This window comes from Panthera pardus, unplaced genomic scaffold (genome assembly GCF_024362965.1).
Source record: "Panthera pardus isolate Hobbes unplaced genomic scaffold, ASM2436296v1 HiC_scaffold_27, whole genome shotgun sequence".
Lineage (NCBI taxonomy): Eukaryota > Metazoa > Chordata > Mammalia > Carnivora > Felidae > Panthera > Panthera pardus.
In genome coordinates this window covers 81,789,707-81,804,767 of record NW_026526843.1, presented here as the reverse complement: position 1 = coordinate 81,804,767, position 15,061 = coordinate 81,789,707, and the positions used below count along the sequence as shown (strand labels likewise).

At 39.0% G+C, this 15,061-nt stretch overlaps 1 protein-coding gene across 1 annotated transcript in view; it reads right to left on the bottom strand.

Moving 5' to 3' along the window:
* The window catches only part of DGKK (diacylglycerol kinase kappa), a 181,007-nt gene that overhangs the window by 33,123 nt on the left and 132,823 nt on the right, over window positions 1–15,061 (bottom strand). Inside the window, exons 9-14 of the mRNA XM_019417507.2 lie at window positions 10,267–10,450; window positions 9,441–9,549; window positions 8,527–8,666; window positions 7,537–7,618; window positions 5,278–5,369; window positions 4,347–4,446 (exon numbers count right to left, since the gene is read on the bottom strand). Of these exons, the coding sequence (XP_019273052.2) occupies window positions 4,347–4,446; window positions 5,278–5,369; window positions 7,537–7,618; window positions 8,527–8,666; window positions 9,441–9,549; window positions 10,267–10,450 (707 nt within the window). The remainder of the gene's footprint in view (window positions 1–4,346; window positions 4,447–5,277; window positions 5,370–7,536; window positions 7,619–8,526; window positions 8,667–9,440; window positions 9,550–10,266; window positions 10,451–15,061) is intronic.

The window sequence follows — 15,061 nt, the reverse complement described above, 5'->3', positions numbered from 1 at the left end:
GACTAAATGCTCCAATCAAAAGACATAGGGTATCAGAATGGATAAAAAAAACAAGACCCATGTATTTTCTGTCTACAAGAGACTTATTTTAGACCTGAAGACACCTTCAAATTGAAAATGAGGGGATGGAGAACCATATATCATACTACTAGAAGCCAAAAGAAAGCTGGAGTAGCCATACTTCTATCAGACAAACTAGATTTTAAACTAAAGGCTGTAACAAGAGATGAAGAAGGACATTATTTCATAATTATGGGGTCTATCTATCAAGAAGAGCTAATAAACAATAAAATCAATAAACAGTGGCCAATAAACAATAATTAATAAACTGGCCTAGATGGACTTGACATATATATTCAGAACTTTGTGTCCTAAAGCAGCAGAATACACATTCTCCTCGAGTTCACATGGAACATTCTCCAAGACGGATCACATACTGGGTCACAAAACAGCCTTCAATAAATGTAAAAGAATTGAGATCATACCATGCGCATTTTCAGATCATAATGCTATGAAACGTGAAATCAACCACAGGAGAAAGTTTGGAAAACCTCCAAATGCATGGAAGTTAAAGAACATCCTACTAAAGAATGAATGGGTCAACCAGGCAATTAGAGAAGAAATTAAAAAATATATGGAAACAAATGAAAATGAAACATAACAATCCAAACCCTTTGGGATACAGCAAAGGAAGTCCTAAGAGGAAAATACATTGCAATCCAGGCCTATCTCAAGAAACAAGAAAAATCTCAAATACAAAATCTAACAGCACACCTAAAGGAACTAGAGGCAGAACAACAAAGAAACCCCAAATCAACAGAAGAAAAGAAATAATAAAGATCACAGCAGAAATAAACAATATAGAATTAAAAAAACAGTAGAACAGATCAATGAAACTAAGAGTAGGTTTTTTGAAAAATAAATAAAATTGATAAACCTCTAGCCAGGCTTCTCAAAAAGAAGAGAAAAAGGACCCAAACAGATAAAATCACAAATGAAAGAGGAGAGATCACAACCAACATCACAGAGATACAATTAAAAGAGAATAGTATGAAAAATTATATGCCAAAAAACTGTATAATCTGGAAGAAAAGGACACCTATATTCTTAGACACCTATACACTACCAAAACTCAAACAGGAAGAAATAGAAAATTTGAACAGACCCATAACTAGTGAAGAAATTGAATCAGTTATCAAAAATCTCCCCAAAAATAAGAGTCCAGGACCAGATGGCTTCCCTGGGGAATTCTAGCAGTCATTTAAAGTAGAGTTAATACCTATCCTTCTCAAGTTTTTCCAAAAAATAGAAGTGGAAGGAAAGCTTCCAGACTCATTCTATGATGCCAGCATTACCTTGATTCCTAAACCAGACAGATACCCCACAAAAAAGGAGAATTACAGGCCAATATCCCTGATGAGCATGGATACGAAAATTCTCAACAAGATACTAGCAAATCGAATTCAACAGCACATAAAAAGAATTACTCACCATGATCAAGTGGGATTCATTCCTGAACTGTAGGGCTGGTTCAATAGTTGCAAATCAATCAACGTGATATATCACATTAATAAAAGAAAAGAAAAGAACCATATGATCCTGTCAATTAATGCAGAAAAAGCATTTGACAAAATTTGGCATCCTTTCTTAAATAAAAACCCTCAAGAAAGTCAGGATAGAAGGAACATACTTAAACAATATAAAAGCCATATATGAAAAGCCCACAGCTAATATCATCCTCAATGGGGAAAAACTGAGAACTTTCCCCCTGAGATCAGGAACACGACAGTGATGTTCACTCTCACCATTGTTGTTTAACATAGTGTTGGAAGTCCTAGCATCAGCGACCAGACAATGAAATGAAATAAAAGGCATCCGAATTGGCAAAGAAGAAGTCAAACTTCCACTTTTAGCAGACAACATGAGACTCTACATGGAAAACCTGAAAGATTCCACCAATAGGCTGTTAGAACAGATCCATGAGTTCAGCAAAGTCTCCGATACAAATCAATGTACAGAAATCGGTTGTATTTTTATACACCAATAATGAAGCAACAGAAAGAGTAGTAAAGAAACTGATTCCATTTTCAATTGCACCAAGAGCCATAAAATACCTAGTAATAAACCCAACCACAGATGTAAAATATCTGCATACTGAAAAGTAAACTTATAAAGGGAATTTATGGAGATGCAAAGAAATGGAAAAAATATTCCATGCTCATGGGTTGGAAGAATAAATATTTTTAAAATGAAAATACTACCCAAAGGAATCTACACATTCAATGCAATCCCAATCAAAATTGCACTGGCATACTTTTCAAAGCTAAAAAAAACAATCCTAAAATTTGTATGGAATCACAAAAGACCCCGAATAGCCAAAGTAATATTGAAGAAGAAAACCAAAGTGGGAGGCATCACAATCCCAGACTTTAGCCTCTACTACAAAGCTGTAATCATCAAGACAGCATGGTATTGGCACAAAAACAGACACAGAGACCAATGGAATAGAATACATAACCCAGCATTGGACCCACCAATGTATGGCCAACTAATCTTTGCCAAAGCAGGAAAGAGCATCCAATGGAAGAAAGACAGTCTCTTTAGCAAATGGTGCTGGGAGAACTGGACAGCAACATGCAGAAGAATGAAACTAGACCAATTTCTTACACCATTCACAGAAATAAAGTCAAAATGGATGAAAGACGTAAATGTGAGACAGGAAACCATCAAAACTCTAGAGGAGAAAGCAGGCAATGACCTCTTTCACCTCAGCTGCTACAATTTCTTGCTTGACACATCTCCAAAGGCAAGGGAATTAAAAGCGAAAATGAACTATTGGGACCTCATGAAGATAAAAAGCTTCTGCACTGCAAAGGAAACAATCAACAAAACTAAAAGACAACTGATGGAATGGGAAAAGATATTTTCAAATGACATATTGGATAAAGGGTTAGTATCCAAAATCTATAAAGCACGTACCAAACTCAGCACCTGAAAAACAAATAATCCAGTGAAGAAATGGGCAGAAGACATGAATAGACACTTCTCCAAAGAAGACATTCAGATGGCCAACAGACACATGAAAAGATGCCCAACATCACTCATTATTAGAAAAATACAAATCAAAACCACACTGAGATATTATCCCACACTTGTCAGGGTGGCTAAAATGAACAAATCAGGAAACTACAGATACTGGTGAGGATGTGGAGAAATGGGAACTCTGTTGCACTGTTGGTGGGAATGTAAACTGGTGCAGTTGCTCTGGAAAACAGTATGGAGGTTCCTCAAAAAATTAAAAATAGAACTACCCTATGACCCAGCAACAGCACTGCTAGGAATTTACCCAAGGGATACGGGAGTGCTGATGTGTAGGGGCACATGTACCCCAATGTTTATAGCAGCACTTTCAACAATAGCCAAATTATGGAAAGAATCTAAATGTCCATCAACAGATCAATGGATAAAGAAGATATAGTTTATATATACAATCGAATACTGCTTGGCAATGAGAAAGAATGAAATCTTGCCATTTGCAGCTATGTGAATGGAAGTGGAAGGTATTATGCCTAGTGAAATAAGTCAGTCAGAGAAAGACAGATATGTTTTCACTCATATGTGGATCTTTAAAAACTTAACAGAAGATCATGGAGGAAGGGAAGGGGGAAAATAGTTACAAACAGAGAGGGAGGGAGGCAAACCACAAGAGACTCTTAAATACAGAGAATAAACTGAGGGTGGATGGGGGGTGGGGGAGAGGGAAAATGGGTGATGGGCATTTAGTAGGGCACTTGTTGGGATGAGCACTGGGTGTTGTATGAAAGCCAGTCTGACAATAAAGTATATTTAAAAAATAAAAATAATTAGAATTGAAAAAAAATGGTATATATATTCAATGGAATATTAGTCATAATACAGAATGAAATCTTGCCATTTGCAACAACATGGATGGAGCTAGAGAGCATTATGCTAAGCAAAATAAGTCAGTCAGAAAAAGCCAAATAGCATGTGATCACTTATATGTGGAATTTAAGAAACAAAAGGAATGAGCAAAGAAAAAAGAAACAAACAAAAAAACATACTCCTGAATATAGAGATCAAACTGATGGTTACCAGAGGGGAGGTGGATGCGAGGGTGGGTGTAATAGATGAAGGGGATTAAGAGTAAACTTATCATGATGAGCACTGAGTAATGTATAGAGTAGTTTATTCACTATATTGTACATCTGAAACTAATATAATGGTGTACATTAATTATACTGGACTTAAAATAATAAATTAAAAGATAACAAATCAAAAGGCCCTGGCTCCACTAAAAGTACTAGATAAAAGGAATGGAAACTTACTTTCAAAATCACAGATTCTATTGCTGTATTGTTCTGTTTTATCTGACTCCAGGCCTTTACAATATCCACCACAAAATCTTCCACTGCTGAGCACAGGAATCTGCAAAGATAAGATAGATGGGCAATGTGACATGGACCATAATATCCAGAGCCCTTTTTTATTATAAAGTACATCTTCCTCCTTCTCATTCTTTCTGTCTCTGTTTCCTGATCTCCCTTCTCTCCCTGTCCTTCCTCTCTCCTCTCCCTTTGTTTCCGCATTTTTTCATGTACATATGGTCATATGTGTGAGTACCTATGAGAATTTAACTGGAATTTCCTAGCATAAATTCAGAATTTTCAGAAAAGAAAATTAAATTGATCCAACTTAGGTAAGGTTTTCATCCTGGGTCAAATGAGCTATGGTTGAAGAGCCCATATAATTTAATACAAAGATAATGACTTTGGGAGGACTGTTCCTGGGTGTGGAGTGTTTATCAAAGGAGAATGTGGCAGACTTGGCAGGAAACCTCCAAAGAATCCCAGGAGGAATGAATGACCCACCTACTTGGAAGGGGAGAATGTGTTGCTCAGGCTATGAGAAAGCAACTCTGTAGGTTCTACAGAGACTTCTTCCATTGTCAGATGGAAATCATTGTGTCCCTGCTGTAGGAGTTAGGTTATGCTCTTGAATGGTATGGAATGTTGTGTTTCCCTTCTGTAACCCTTCTTCTAAATCTATGGCTTGCAATTTTGTCTTTTTGGAATAGCAGGAGCACTCACCCTAATCTCATCTATTTTTTTCCTAAACTTTCCAATCAGCAGGTTTCAGTTGGCAGTAATTTGATACTTTCCTAGGCCCAAAGCTATCAAAATGAGCTCCTTGTCTGACTGAGGAACAGCCCATGAGGGCAAAAATACACCCCAGTTTGAGAGCGAAAGGAAGACTGACCTGGTTGCGATAATTATCTCTGTGGGGTACTTGGCCTTCAGGATTTTGTTCAACTCAGTGGTTGCAGATTCTAGATGTTGGATGGCAGAAGCCTAGGGGGAAAAGGAGTGTTCACTCTGGAATCTTAGCACTGGGACATAGTCTGCTGCCCATCCTTATCCCCTCATTATTTTCTACTGACTGTTTGCCAACAACTCAACTGCCTCTCTGAAAATAATCATAATCAAAGGATTCTTGTTGAAGATCCCCACATATAATCTTAGCTCTGTGGTCATTCTAAAAATAAGAGACATATATTGTTTGCTCTCATTTAAATAATTCTCAAAAACTCATGGAGGTACTTTTTGTTCCATGTTTCAAATGAACAACCAATCTCATATTGCATAGCTAGTAAATAATAGATCTGGGATTTGAACCCACATCTTCCCAGTGCCAGAGTGCAGCTCTTCTATAATAATATTAGTAATAATAAAAGTATTCACTTATATTTACTCTGTACCAGACTCTGTTCTAAAGTATACATAAATATTTTCTTATCCTTATAACAACTCCATTTCACAGAACAGCAAACTGAGGCACAGGAAATGGGAAGCTGATAAGTAGTGGAGCCTGGATTTGATTCTAAGTAGTCTGGCTCTTGAGTCTGTATTCTCAACTACTGCTTCTACTTCACCCTCTCTGTTATCCCCTACATTCAAAAAACTACCAGGTCCTGATGATTCTATCTTCCTCATATGTCTTAAATCTGTCACTTCTCCTTACCCCTGTTACAACTTCACCAGTCCAAATCACAATCATCTTTTGCCTAGACAATTGCAGCATCTCCTATCTTTTCGCTTTGCCTCTAGTCTTTATTCCTTCAAATGTTTCTCCACGTACCATGGAGCACTTCTGCATAAAACCTTTCTATTAGATAGCAGAATGGATAGATGGACAGATATGTGATAAGGCAAGTATAATGAAATGTTAATGGTAGACTCTACCATTTTTTAAAAAAAATTTTTTTAACGTTTATTTACTTTTGAGACAGAGAGAGACAGAGCATGAATGGGGGAGGGTCAGAGAGAGAGAGGGAGACACAGAATCTGAAACAGGCTCCAGGCTCTGAGCTGTCAGCACAGAGCCCAATGCGGGGCTCGAATTCACGAACCGTGAGATCATGACCTGAGCCGAAGTTGGACGCTTAACCGACTGAGCCACCCAGGCGCCCCACTACCATTTTATTTTATTTTTATTTTTTAAATTTATGATAAACACACACAAAGTTTTGATAGTTTCTATGTTAGGATTCTGTATACTTATTGGCATTATATGTCTCAAACTTTAATATAATGCCTAATGATATGTACTGTGATATTGAAATCAGCATTTTGATGTCTTTGAGAGTTATATCCTGTAGGCTAGAGTTGTAACTAGTTCTACTATTTAGCTCAAGAAGCTAGTATGTTTGAAAATTCTCATAATAAAATAAGAAGAAATAACCCACTTCTATAATTCTTATTAAGATAAGAGCCCAAATTTTATACCATGGATTACTAGGTTCTTCCTGGCCTGGCCCTTGATTGCTTCTCTAGTCTCATCTTTAGTCATTCTCCCAGCATATCTCCTCCCTGTCCCCTATGCCTTAGCCATTACAAATGTATGTGAATATTCTGTTCCGTTCAGTGAATATTCTATGCTCTTTCTTGCCATTGGAACAAGATACACTATTCCATCTTTCTGAAACAGGCCACCTTTTTCTTAGTATCCTGGTTAACTCCCTCTGGTCCTTTGATCTCTTCTGAAATGTCATTTCTGAGAAGCTTTCCTTGATTTCCCCCAGACTGGGTTTGGTACACCTGCTGGGTGTTCCCACCCCTCTCTACTTCCTTACATACTAACACTCATACTACTTTTTAAAAGTATTGCTTCTATCACTTCAACTGGGCTCTGAACTCCATGAAAGCATGAACTGTTTCATTCTTTTTTACCCACTAGCACATGAGAACAGCTCCTAGAACAGTATCTCACACATAGTAGGTAATCCATAAAATTTTCCATAGATACTTTGAGTGAATGAATAAGTAAATGGCTGAATGAGTTATATTCCTAGTGCCTAACACATTTCTTAGAAAAGCTGCTGATTGATATGTCTCCAATCCTCAATGATCTCATCCACATTGAGCCCATGGATAATACAAAAGCTTCTCTCTGGGTTTTGCCTATTATTTCACTGTGTAACAAAGGTGTTGGCCTGAATTACAGCTGGGCAGTAGTTACCTCAAATCGGGATACATCCATTTCAACCTGTCCTCTTAGCAATGGAGTTTGTCTAGGAGTCTCGCGGATCATCACACTCCATCTGAAATGAAGGTCAAAGAAAGATATTTAGACTCTGTTTCATCAAAAGCTGGCATTAATGCTTCACATATCAATAAAAAGGTCAAAATGTTAATGTGATAGGTGAAGATAAGTTGTAGGGATGCCCGCATTATTCCAGGTCACCTGATGTCAAGATATACCACAAGTAGAGCCTCTGCCTCAGGACTTCTTAAGGCCAATGTGATGGAAAGTAGTCCATCATAGGGTTCTCAGAGAACAGATAGAGAGGTAACTATCAAGATCACCTAAGGTGATTTTGTAAAATACATATACCAGGGCCCTACCCAAGACCTACTGAATAAGAGTCTTTGTGGTAGGCTTAGCTTGGTATCTTGAAAAAGCTTCTCAGAATATCCTTATGGGCAGCCAGAAATCAAATACTATGACACAGCATTGAAAGTCTTTCTTCTCAGGACTTAGGACGGCAATACTCATTCCTCTCTAGAGCAGAGACAATCTAGGCCATTTGTTTCTGAACCCTCATTTCTATGAGTTTCTTTGAAAAACTGATGGAGCTATAGAATAGTTTCTATACTATTCTAGAATAGAACAGAAAGATAGAAATGCTCCCAAGGAAAAATATGCTTACATAGATTATTAGCTATGCAACTTGAAGGAGGTTGACAGAACCTTAAAATTTACCCATGGGGCTCCTGATTTAGGATCTTCTGAGTTTGGAGAAGGGCTTTAGTGATGTCTAAAGGATACATAGTAGACCCTGACTTCCTAATAGATAAGTGCTTCCCCACACAAACTGCCCTACATTGAAGCTAGACAGGAAATGAGGCACTGTGAGGGAGGTTACAACATTCATGGTTGAGATGATGTAACAGAATAACTGATGTGGGACTGGAATAGGCACAATGACCTGATCTTTCAGCCACTCACCTGTCTAGAATTCTCACACTAGCCTGCTCCACTCTGTTGAGGATGTTGACAGGCGACTTGTTTTTGTTCCAGAATGCGCCCCAGCCTAGAACACGGGCCAGATCATTGCCGGTTCCAAGTGGTATGACTGCCAACTGACACTGCAAGAACAAAAACAGGCACCCCTTTCAGACAATCCTACCAAGATCCACCCATAAACAAACCCAGAAGGTGCTCCTTGGGAAAGATTGTGGTCTCAAAACCAGTGGCAATAGGAGACTTCTGATTTTAGGAAGTGTAATAGGAAGATGTCTGATGTTGAGTGAACTTTTTCCTAAGGGGTTGGGCCCCGCTCTTGGCAATATAGAACCTACTCAGTGAAAGAAAACATTGCTAGAATATGCCAGTATTTATAGCCATGCTTATGAAAGAGAAGTATAGCCATAAATTTCTATCAAGGGTTGGCCAAGGAGATAAGGTGACTTGGGAGACAAAGTTATAAGATTCAGAAGGGCATGGAGCTATCTAGGGAGAGAAGGGAAAGTTAGAGGAAAGTTTCTGCTACTCTTGAGACTTGGGGAAGAAAATCAGTGGCCTCAGGAGGGTAAGAAAATTGGGGGCTGAATGTTGCCTGAAGCCACTTCTTTTCTGTTTGCTCTCCTCCCCTTTGATTCTTCACTTTGTGGCCTGGAGAATATAGCATTGCTCATTCTTTCTGATAACTCCCTCATTTCTCCTTCTCACAGATAGATAACCAGAAAATGGTTTAAGTGATGAAGCTTAGATTGGGAATCTGTCAGCCGGGTTGGCTATGAAACCAGTGGAAAACATGTTATATACATAAGGAGCATGAAGACCAGGGACTTTTTGGGATGAGCAGCTCCATACTCCCAATCTCTCTAGCAATGGCTAAACTGAGTCAGCCAGGAACTCACCCTTTCATGTAATCCAAAGGCATCAATCAGAGATAAGACCCAACTCACACTGCCATCTCCACCACAAACCACAATGCGAAAACGAGCAAAATTCTTGAACATGGACAGCCTAAAAGAAAGAGGGAGAAAAAGAGTAATTTCATGAATGGTTAGGGTTCACAACTCTTTTCTATACTGTGCCAAGAGCTAAGGACTGCTGCTTCTGCATCCTGCTAACAGGCTACCTTCCTTCTTTCACTTAGCTCCTATCTCTCTGTATTCCTAACATCACAGGCAATGCTCCCATAGGCAATCCTGGAGATGAGGCCTTGCTTCAGCCTACCATCTTCGATGCCTAATCATACTTTAGAAGCTGCAATAACATAGCTAAACTCCTTGTTGAGCCCAAGAAGAATGCCTTGCACATTGGCCAGGGGCCTCACAAAAACCAGAGCTGAACAGTCAGATGGTCCCTAAATAAAACAGGCCTATAGATATATCTATTTGGTCCCCGGAAGGAATGAGGGACAGGAAAGGTGAGCAGTAATATTCATTTGTCTTCTCCTCTGAGGTCAGGAGATATAGTTAGACTTCTTCCAACCAGGAAAAGTGAAGCAAATCTGAGACCAGGACATGGTCCTGAAGGGATTTCTGGGAGAGGGCTAAAAGTTCTCCAACTACCCAACCTGAAATGTTCTGAAGTTATATGTTTGTGTCCTGACTTGAGAAAATATATCTTTCCTACCCAGGTACTAGAACTGATTTCAGGAAACCTATCCTAGTCTAGAATGTATAGAGTGAAAAGTTCCATATATATACCCAACTATATCCCTTACCCCATGCTTACCCGGCTTCAGGTCCACCCTTCGACAGGTCAAAAACTTGAGAAGGATTAAGGTATTGCTTGAATTTTCGGAGGAAGATGATCCCTTGGTGATCGCCACTTTTGGAGTTGATGAAGATGAGAAGGGGACATGAACAGGCTGATGACCAATCAAGGTTCCAGAAGTCTGAAGATACTACTAATTGGCCTGATATATGCACACAACAAAAAGAAAAAGGAGAACAAAGAACAGGGCCATTGAGATGGAAACAAGACATGACTTAACATCACATTGTGGAAAGACTTTTTAAAAACAGCTTTATTGAGGTATAATTGATATACAAATAATTGTACATATTTAATGTGTGCAATTTAATGAGTTTAGATATATCTAAACACCCATGATACAATCACCACAAACAAGGCCAAACACATATCCAACGCCTCTCAGATTTTCTTTATGCCCAGACCCCTGAGAATGAGAACTAGAGGGGAATTCAGAACACAGCCCAAAGGGGCTTTTATTTAATGTTTGCCCAGCTGTTGCCAGGCAAACATTTGTTAAGCAACTACTACATGCCAATCATCATGATAGATACTGCTAGGGATACTGCCCTCAAGCTGGAGGAACAGACTCATACACAATAATATGTTCAACCACAAAGATTAAGGAAATTGGTGCCATAATGAAGGGTTAATAAAACACTGTGGGGAATCTGAAGGAGAGTGTTGGGAGCCCAGGAGGAGGATCAGCATACCAACTAGTCCTCTCTCTGGGATAGCTCAGTTCTCACAGTGAGAAAGTACCAGGTAAGGAGAGAGGGGGAGGAAAGGCTGTCTTTTAGCTAGGAGCTAATTACAGAACATATCAAAGTGGGATGAAGCAGGGAGCTTTAATCACTCCTTTAAGGCTCTGGCAGAGCAATCCAAGTTATCACACCAACTTCCAGGGGAAACAAGACTATAGGGAAATTGTCTGAATAAGAGAGATGCTTTTAATAATCCCTAACTCTGAAGTTCCCTACAGTGAAGTGGAGTTATAGCAGTCTAAATTGCCAAAGCCTACCAGCTTGTGCTGTCTTAGAGCCTGTGGGCAGGGAGACAGGTAGTGAGCAATGGCCCCCTAGGAGATGGTAGACAAATCGTGAGCCCCCAAACCTCTGAGCTTATGACTTGCCAGGGATACCCCAGCAAAAATAAATGCAAAGTGAAAAAGGTATGTGGCTCACTCCTGAATGGTGTGGGACATGGGGAGGGAGGTGAGATATCCCATTTGTTGTAACCTGGGTGAAAGGGAGCCTGGAGGAATTCTGCTGACTTGAGCAGATTTCATGGCTGTTTTGCCTGGAAAAGCAAAGGCTTCCTTTGCTTCTTTTGCTCCTTTGCTTCCTGGAAAAGCTAAAGCAGGCTTCCTCTATGGGCCAATTCCTACTCAATGGCCAGTAGAACTCAAAGGGATCCTAATCCAGCTAGCCAGTCATGCACCAAATTTTCAGGGCTTGCTAGGACTCACAGCTATAAGGGGAGTCTGCTATATCCCTTCAGTAGCATAGCTTAGAAGTAGTTGCTCTCCCTGAACACATTATCCAAAAATAGTGCCCTTTTCAACATTTGTTTTACGAAAGGTAATATGTTGACACAATGGTAGTTAAGACATTCATTCAACAAATATGTATTGAGGGCATTCTCTGTGATTGTCCTTGTGTTCTGAGAATAAATGGTGGACAAGATAGAAATAGTCTCTGTTCTTGTGGAACTTATATTCTAATGGTGGGAGCCACACCATAACAAAGAAATATAGAAAATAATATCAGGTCGCCTGGTTGAGTGTCCAACTTCAGTTCAGGTCATGATTTCCCAGTTCGTGGGTTTGAGCCTGTCATCAAACTCTGTGCTGATAGTTCAGCTTGGACCCTGATTCGGATTCTGTGTCTCCCTCTCTCTCTGCCCTTCTCTGACTCTCTCTCTCTCTCTCTCAAAAATAAATAAACATTATTAAAAATAGAAAATAATATAATTTGAAGAAAAAGAAGTCAGGGTAAGGGGATGGTGACTGAAGGGGGTGTAATTTTAGACAGGGTAGTCAGAGACAGCTTCTCTGGGGAGGTGACATGTGAGATGAGACTTAAATGAAATAAAGAACTGAGCAATGCAGATATTAGGGGGAAAAATTTCTGGGGCAGAAGAAAGAGTAAGTGCTAGGACCCAGAGAAGGGAGACTGTCTGGGGTGTCTGAAGACCAGTAAACAGAAAGGCATGACTGTTGTGGAGTGAGTGAGGGGGGGAGTGGCAGAAATGAGGTCAGAGAGACGACAGGGACCATATAAAATGATAACAAGATGTTAGAGGACGCAGTTAAAATAAGGGTGTGGCTAGTATGGTATGAAACATTAGGGTCAAGTCATAAGATACATGAAGAAAATTAAAAAAAAAAGGTAGTATCTTTTTATGCGCTTGCTCCTTTACCAAACATCAATCAGGCCCCAACTCACCACCTGGTTTCAGGCTTACCTCTCCTTTGAGAATCTGATTTTGCTCTGTGGTTCCTTTTATTCAGCAACCTCTCGCCAACGCCCTTTAGGTGAGCATATGACTTTGAGTATGCACTTCAATGAAAGGATTTATGGAAACAGCCTCCTGCCAACATCTAGTGGAACTGTGAGCTATGCTTAGAAGCAAGGACTCCCTCTGCCAGAGGTTATGGAATAGATCTTTCTATGCTCAATGATTTTTAACAGTGCCAAAGGTCCAATGGGTTAGTCCCTTTTTAAAGATGAGACAGCAGTGGCACTGATACCAACGGCTATGAACTATTTGGGCCTCAGTTTCCTTATCTGCAAAGTGGGCCATTCCAAAAACTAACTTGTTTCCCAGTGTTGAGATGAAAATAAACTAGGTGTTACATTGAGGAGAAAAAGAAATATGAATTGTTTCTTAAATGTGAAAGATGAACAAACTCGCTATAGTAAGAGACTAGTTGAAACTGGCCATGGTACCATTTTTTTTTCTTATCCAGAAGATTGGCAAAAATAAAAAAAAAAATAGGTAATACAGTTGATTGAGGAAGACATGGAAAAATATGCACTATCACTGAGGGTGGAAGTGCAAAGTGACAACAAGCCTTATGGAGGGTAATTTGATAGCATCTATGAAAATTACAAAGGCCTATTCATTATGACCCAGTAATTACATTTCGGGGAATTTTTCCTATAGATGTATATGTAAAATGACCTGTATGAGATTGTTCATTGCAACATTGTTGTAATAGCAAAAGAGTGAAAACCACCAAGTTATCCACCAATAGAGAACTAGTTAAGTAAATTATGGTATATCCATATAATGGGTTATCTTATAGCTGTAAAAAAGAACAAGGAGGCAATATTTTATTGATACAAAAGACCTCCTAAATATACTATGAAGGATAAAATAAAAGCAAGGTTTAGAGCAATGTGCACAGTGTTAAAAAGGGGAGGGATAAGAATATATGTTTATATTTACTAGTATATACTGGAAGACATACTCGAAGCTATTGAATAAACCAATGGCAGTAGTCAACTTTTTGTGAGTGGTCATGGGATGGGACTACAGGAGATTGAGAAGATTGAGAGAAAGGATAGTAATATTTTTAAACTAAATATGTGCATATGTGTGTTTCTATTTTTTAGAAAAACTTTAACCATGTGAATATATCAACTATTTAAGGATTAAATTAAGAAATAGGAAGAAAGAATTATGCTAATGTTATCAATAAGTTAAATAGCCACGAGGGTGTAGCTGAAATCATTTGTAGATACATTTGGCAGCTTGGATCATGGGTTGCCTTCTGCAATGTACTTCTACAACATAATGCAGCTGTGTGCCACAGCTGGTTGCCCTCTAGATTTATTCACTAAACTAGAGCAAACATCTTAACTTCTCTGGGTATTCATTTCTCCATATGTACAATAGCATCATGTTGCAATGATTAATAAAAATAATCCAGGATGGGGATGGAAAACTGTGAGATAAGGAGAAAATTCTATAATTAAGGCAACCCACACTTCAGTGTCAAACCTAATTTGGTTACAGATGGGAAGACAAAGGGAAGCAGTGTTGGCAGAAAGCTATTCTTTGGAAAAGACAAGGGCAGACCCATCTAGCATTTCTCCTAGAGTCAGAGAACATCTGAATTTGAGCAAGGCCAAGTTTGTCAAGAGAATCTGTGAACAAGGTGACAAAATTGTGTGGCATCGTGGACTGGAATATAGCAATGTTAGGCAGATTCATAACCAGGTAAGTAATTGTGCCCACAAGGCTGCTTTTGAATAAGCTGATGTTAATTGTAATGGAGTGTCCTGTACTGTTCAGCAATTTTAATCAACAATTCAAATGAAAACATAGAAGGCTGGCTTCTCAAATTTGAAGTACTCAAAGCTGGAGGGAAAGCTATTGGATGACAGAATCTAGATTGAAAAGTGACCTAATGGGCAGATAGGTCAAAGTCAACAAGATGAAAAAGGGATAAATGTGAAGCTTGGATTTTACACCCGAGGACATAAATTGTACCAGAATCAGACAATAGGAACTTGGTTTGGCAGGATCAAGTGTGAAAAGGGCTTAGAGAATTTAGTTGACTTTAGATGACTCAACAGCCTGAAAGAGCCTTTCAAAAAACAAACAAATAAAAGCTCATGCTTCTTTGAGCTGCCTTAATACAACCACAGTTCTCCAAACCAGGAAGCCTATAATCCCTCTCAAATTTGTTCAGTTTGTACCACAGAAGGATGTTAAATTAGCATAAAGACAGCTTACTTATCCCCTTCCTATATTTTAAAATGAT